Here is a 7,296-nt window from a genome sequence, read left to right on the forward strand (position 1 = left end):
TTTTTTTTTTTTTTTTTTTTTTTTGGTGCTGGGGATTAGAACCCAGGGCCTTACGCATGCAAGGCAAGCACACTACCAACTGAGCTATATCCCCAGCCCAACAAGTAACTTTGATACAACAACACTGACCTCAGTATAGGGTATTAGGTCAAAAGTATTTACAAAAAGTTCCAAGAAGATATTTTTATTTTAAAATGCTCAATAAATCACCTTTTAGAAATGATTGGAGGAAATAACAATGTACATTTGTTACAGGGTGTGAAAGCTGTTTTGGCTGAAAGTTATGAAAAAATACACAAAGATCATTTGATTGGAATTGGCATAGTTCCACTTCAGTTCCTTCCAGGAGAAAATGCAGATTCCTTGGGTCTCTCTGGCAGAGAAACATTTTCTTTAACATTTCCTGAAGAACTGTCTCCTGGAATTACATTAAACATAAAGGTATTTCTAAAATTTTCAAATATATTATTGCACCGTATACTCAAGTAAATGGTTGTAAATTTAATATGGAAAGAGTTATAAATAAGGTACTGTCAGTTAGTGTATATAAGTCCTAGTTTAAGATGACTGTTTCCTACATTCTTAAACTGGGTAAATACAGTTTATGTTCTCTGAAGAAAAGTAGAAAGGAACTGAGTGCTTAGTCTAGATAAAAGACATGGAGGGAAATCTTGACTTCCAGTTACATGTGCCAACTTCTTCCTATTTTTTCAGCTTTCTCTCTTGATCTAACTTTAACCCAAAATGAAGGCAGAAGTTCAGGGTTAGAATAGAATTTTACCTCTAAAGGGAAAAAGGCAGAGTAGTAGACATTACATGCAATGAATAACTTGGTGTAAAATGAATATTGATAATGAGTAGGAATTTTCACAAGTTAAAATCTAAATCATTTGATTTAGTGTTCTTGGTAGTGTGATACTTGTCATTTAGAATTAGTAATGAAAATACCTGTTTGTCTACTTAACTGTGAAGCCTGTAGTCAGATAGTCAGGTGTTTTTCAAGCAACAAAAGGGTTTTAGGCAGTCTGAATTTATGAAATTAGAACCAGGACAGTCAGACAAAATGTGCCAAGTAGTCATTGAACCTGAAGACAAATGATCTTAACTACTACTAAGTAACACTTTGAAGATTTTACCACTCACATTAGATGTTTTTCTTTGTTTAAAGGCAAGTACTGGAAAAGTATTCAGCGTGATTGCTTCCTTTGAAAATGACGTGGAAATAACATTGTACAAACATGGAGGATTATTAAACTTTGTGGCACGAAAATTCTCATAGTATCTACTCACCGTGGATGTCTTTGATAACTGGTAACTGCAAACCTTTTGTGCTGGACCCAGGAATCCTTGCCATGGAGCTGCAGATAGTCCCAGTATACTCACTTATTTCATCCATGGATGTAAATGATTATGAATCAACGTAGTGACTGAAATGAAATCTTCTTGATTTTAAATAATATACGAATGGTGCTATTAACATTGCTAAAATCAATGTGTGGAGTGTGTTGTGGAAGAGACCTGTAAGTATGGGTTGGGGGGGGGGGTGCGAATATTTTATCTCAGACCATTTTGTAAATAAAGGCAGAATTTGAACTTGTGTTAAAAGATTCTTATATGAGTAATTTCCTGAAGTTGTTTGTTTAGTTTTGCACCTATAAAACTGTACTACTGTTTGTTGGTTTAAGAGTAGCAGATTGAAATGAGAGAAACCAAAGTAGACTCTAAAATAGTGGATATTGGAAATCTGATTTATTAATGGACTTTTTAAGTATAATAATTCCTTTTCAGAATTGAGCTGGACACAATTGGCATTCCTACTTTGTAATATAAGCCAGGTTTATCCTTTGTCTCAGTCTAACAACAAGGAATAGAACCTACCCCACATGAAATCATTCTGTCCAGCCAAAGTTTCCTCCACATCTGAAGATGGACCATTGCAGAATATAAATGATTATGTGGCACACTGTATTTACAGTGAAAATATGAATTGTCTTGATGCAGCCCTTAATTTTTCAGTAATTTGCCACTGTGCCCCTCCGGCAAGCCTCAGATGACATTACATTAATTGGATGAGATCATTTTGCTCATCTTATGTGATACTCTTACTTCTGTTACCTACTGTAGATATCACCAACTGACATTCCACATTCATTTTATGGATGCTAAAGAGAACTTGAATCATTAAACTCTAGCTTGATTTCCTCTAGACTTTTAAATTATCCACCCTAAATTATATGGGTGCTCACCCCTAAGCATTTTTTAAATGTTAATACTTCTTAATTTTTTAAGTTGACTTTCTGTCATTTCAAATCATTATTTACTTGGGATGTATGATTCTATTAATTTTGTTATGGTTTGTTTGGTTTTAACCAAAGTGGACCATGAGGATAAAACACTTAAGTTGTTGCTGTCTGAGTATTAAATATTCTCAGTATGCACGTTTACCATATCACATCAAATATTCTGTCAACAAGGTTATTTGGTAACTTTTAAAAAAAGGTTGTATAATTATTTTCAGAAAATCCTGCACCATTTTTTAAATTAAGAAATTAAGCTTAGCAAAAAGTTAATTGTAATGTTTTTTTTTCACATGAAGATCTTTATATGACCTAGTTAAGTTGCATTTCAGAATTAGCTTATGTTGCACAGAATAAAACGTTACTGATTTTAAGCTATAATGCTCAAACGAGTAGGTGAAGACCACTGAGAACTTTGCACAGAATCAATCATAACAGTCTTTTGAAAATATTTTGCAAATATATATTTAGTCAATAAGTTGAGCTAGATTTTGACAAAACAACTTCCCTTGTTTATTTAATTTTTTATAAACATTTTTCTTGGTATTTTCAAATCATATTGTGTTCTTGATATATGCTATGTATGTCAGTGCATGTGTTTTCGATTTACCTAAAAACATGAGTTAAGAATGGAGAATTTACAAGTTGAATGTTAAAATATCTGTTACATGCTTTGAACTAGTAATTCCAGATTGTGTGAGAGGGAAAATATAAATTTTTAAGGCATACTCTATGGTCAATGGGCAGAGTTATGTACATCATCAACAGCTGATCCAAGAGTTGATGATAAAGCTAGCTGGCTATTAATTAAAACATTGGCATATCCAGTCTACCTAGTCCAGTAATGATACAAGCATATCTTGTATTTCAGGAACAAAATCAAGCTTAACTCTTGCTTATATTCAATAAACCATAGGGCTTGATAAGCATGGTTTTAAGTTGGGGAGGAGTCAGAAATACTAGCGTGGATATCTTATAATTCTGCCATTAGCCAAATGCTGCAAAAATGTGGCATCTATTGGTTTTTATTATTTTATGTACCTCTTTTGTTGACTATATAAGTAATTTCATGTTACCAAAAAAATATTGTGTAAAAGAAGTGTAATAGGTGTACAAGAAAGCAAATCAGTATTACGTAAACTTAAGTACAATTTCAAAAGTTATTAACCAACAGCAGCATTTTTTTTTTTAATCTTTAAAAACTTTATGCTACATACTATCGCCATTTTCATACCTTTGGGTTTTGCTAGTCCTATTAAATGAGTGAAAGTGTCATCCAGCCACTGAATTGCCATTGTTATTTATACTTAAAAGGTTCCCAGGGTGACAGTTGTTATTATATCCTGTTTTATCTTTATGCTGACACTTGAATGAGAGGTAGCAGAAACCCTTTCACCAAGTTACTTGGATTTTCACTGGTAATTGTACTAAACTCTATAAAGCTAAGAGCTAAATTGGAGTCATGGGTAACAATGTGTGCATTTTGTCTTCACAGTGATGAGTGACAGGATGAGGAGAAATTATTTGACTGCCATTTTTCTATGGTTGAATTAAAGGACACCCTTTTTTTTTTTTTTTTTTTTTTTTGCCTTTAGGTTTAGGAAAAGATACTAGGATACTGTATGTTGTTGGCCTTATCTTAGTTTGATTTGGAGTATAAAAAGTGGGGGGGGAAGGGGATGGACTTTGGCTTTCTTAGTGTTTTTTTGTTTTGATTTTTTTTCCCCCTAAAGGGTGACAGTGCTGATGTTTCTATCAATTTTACACACAATATGTGGCTATGGAACCATATATCTCATGTATCTATAAATCATTGTCTATTATTTAAAAGCCAACAAAACAGTATAACAGTTTTAAGTTCAATAATGTTAAGTATTGTATAGAAATATATTGGAGGCAAAGTTCAGTTGATGACAATTGTGTATATGTTACTGATGCTGTAAATTATTTTTAATAAAGAAAATTGTATTATCACATTTGACTCATTATAAAGTAATTTTGTAGTAATTGAAAATAAAACACTATGCAAAAAAAAAAAAGACATGCTAGGCATGATCGTGCATATGTATATCTCAGTTACTCCAGAGGCTGAGGCAGAGGATCACAAATTTGAGGTCAGCCTCAACAACTTGAGACCCTGCCTCAGAATTTTTAAACAATTTTTTAAAAGGCATGGGGATGTAGATCAGTAGTAGAACACCCCTGGGTTCAATCTCCGGTATCCAAAAAAGAAAAGAAAAAGAAATTGGTTGCAGTCTAAAAATTTCTCTTCAAATATGTTATCTAAATGTTGAAACAGCTATTCCCAACACAACTGCCAGATGTAAAGCACAGTCATTCTCATCCTTATCTCTAGTTGTCCCTTCCACTCTAGGGCAAATATGAATGAAAATCAAGGTAAACATTTGAAAATAGGGGTAGGCTAGTCTTAAGTTGAATTTGATTCCAGGAGTGTTCTAACAGATACATGGATATTTTTGAATTAGTGTAGAGCTGAAAAGACTAATCTCGGTATCCTTTATACAAATAACATCTCTTAATTGGGAACAGTCAAGAAGTGGAGACTGCCTACTGTGCTAGGCAATCCATGCTATTCTCTGAAGTTTTGATGGTTAAAAAACCTTTGTTTAGAGTTGAAGTCTCCTTGTAGTTCATACCCACTGATTCTACTTCTCCCTGATGTGCCTGTGCATCTTTTGTACAACTAAAAATGAAATCTATATTTAGGTAGACTGAACACTTAATAAATTGCACTATATAATTTCCATACCATGGATCTTTTATTATGGAGTTAATTTAAGTTAACATTCAGGACAAATTTGGAGGTCTCATGCTATGAATTATGTATTCTAGGAGAAACTAGGTTGGTTTTGTTTTGCCAAAACAGGATTTTTGACCCAGGGCCTCAGTCATGCTAGGCATGACTATTGAACAATATACCCAGCTCAGAGAGAACCTTTTCTGGATGCAGGATAGAGGAATGGTATTTTGGGGCCCTGTTACTTTAGGACCAGCTAATGATGCCACTTACTCCCTCTGCCACAAGTCAGCAGCTCAGAGCCAGAACTACGTCTCTACCCTAAAATAATATTTTGTAAATATGGCCAGCTCCCCGCTGATCTAAAAGAATAGGTCCTTTCTCACACTCTTACCAGCAACCTAAATGAGTGATTAAAGCTTATTTATCAAAATTTGGCATTCATAAACCAAAATGGTCAAATTCAAGTTTTCTAAGGATTCTAACAAATTTTCTAAGATGTTTGCAATACAAAGGCTACGGCCAGCCTGGGTGTACGCTGATAGTTTGAATATCCAGTCTTGGAAGGAGACTTACAGTATCATTAGTGTTGTATGTATTTGACTTAGTTTTCACTTGATATTAATTTTGCTTTTAAATTAATTTAGTTTTCATGCAGATTTATTGTTTTGATATGAGCTGTTTGGCTTAAGTTCTCCAAAATATTAGACCATAAAGCTTGTGTTTAGTCGAGTGTTGTGGCATATACCTGTAATCCCAGCAATTTGGGAGTCTGAGGAGATCACAAGTTTGAGGCCAGCCTCAGCAACTTAGCAAGGCCCTGTCTCAAAGTAAAAAGAGCCGGGAATGTAGCTTAGTGGTACAGCACCCTTGGGTTCAGTCCCCAGCCTGCATTCAGATATAGATATATGCCACAAAAGGAGATTTCCATCAACAGTAAGCTATGTAAATGACAGTGGTCCTGTGAGATTGTATCACCTAGTGACTTAGCTATTTTAATTTGTGTAAGTACATTGATGTTCACACAATGAACCTGCCTAAGGATGCATTTTTTTAGACGTCCCCATCAAATAAGCACCTCATGACCATATTTGAAAAATGAACCATCTATTGCAAAAGCAGGTGTAGATGTAATAGAAAAGTGGCTCTATAAATGTGAAATGTGTTGTTACTGAATTTTGTGTTTGCATGGTGAACATCTTGCAATATATAATGGAAATGGAAAGCTACACAACTATTGTATAGAAATTGTTTTATTTTGGTGCTGGGAATTGAACCAGAGAGACTCACATATGCTAAACATTCACTCTACCACTGAGCTATAGCCCCCATTATTTTATAATATAAAATTGTTTTGTAATATAAAATCATTTCTATAATCTTGCTACAAATTGTTTACTTCTTTTCATCCCCCCCGCCCCACCTTTTTTTTCTTCAATACTGAGAATTGAATCCAGGGGTGCTCTACCACTGAGCTATATCCTCAGCCCTTTTTATTTATTATTTTGGGTCTCACTAAGTTGCTTAGGCTGGCATCAATGTTGTGGTTCTCCTACCTCAGCCTCCTCAGTTATGAATGTGCACCACAGTGCCTGGCTTCACTCCAAGTATTGATTACTGAACTCACTGAGAACCTCTACTTGAAGTGACCCTGTGGTTAGAGTAGAGGAAAAATGTTAATACAATGTCTTAGATTGGTGGAACTTTTTAATCATGATACCCAATGTTGATATTATTGAGGCAAAACATGATTTTGCTGCATAAGAGCCTTGAGGGCTGTGGTTTGGCTTAGTGATGGAGTGCTTCCCTAGCATGTGTGAGGCACTGGGTTCCATCCTCAGCACCACATAAAATTAAATAAATAAAGGTATTGTGCCCATCTATAACTAAAATAATAATTTTTTTTAAAAAAGGGTTGAAAGTGTTCTCTTAGAATTCTCTTAGAATCCCATTGAAGCCTAACAGCTTTAAGACAATTAAAAATGCACAAAAGATTTATGTATGAGGATATTCTTTAAAATGAGAATGTTAACAAAGTGAAAAGGGCAAGTTACAAAGAACATATTTCTAAAGAAGGTCCAGAGAATGGAAATGGGCTCATACCAAAGAAGGCAACTGTAGATCTAGAAGTCCTGTCTCTCAGATTCTCAATTTCCCAATTAAATCCTCATTGCCATTCTTCCATCCCAAAAGGAGTACAGAAAGAAAACAGACCAATAGAAATAGCAAGAGAAGGTGGAC

General features: G+C 34.5%; 1 protein-coding gene across 1 annotated transcript in view; it reads left to right on the plus strand.

Annotated features, from left to right (window-relative positions):
* Ireb2 (iron responsive element binding protein 2) overlaps nt 1-4,271 on the plus strand; it is a 51,545-nt gene extending 47,274 nt beyond the window's left edge. Inside the window, exons 19-20 of the mRNA XM_048793202.1 lie at nt 156-441; nt 1,169-4,271. Of these exons, the coding sequence (XP_048649159.1) occupies nt 156-441; nt 1,169-1,279 (397 nt within the window). The 3' untranslated portion in view covers nt 1,280-4,271. The remainder of the gene's footprint in view (nt 1-155; nt 442-1,168) is intronic.
* Nucleotides 4,272-7,296: the final 3,025 nt, after the last annotated feature.

Source organism: Marmota marmota, unplaced genomic scaffold, assembly GCF_001458135.2.
Source record: "Marmota marmota marmota unplaced genomic scaffold, marMar, whole genome shotgun sequence".
Classification (NCBI taxonomy): domain Eukaryota; kingdom Metazoa; phylum Chordata; class Mammalia; order Rodentia; family Sciuridae; genus Marmota; species Marmota marmota.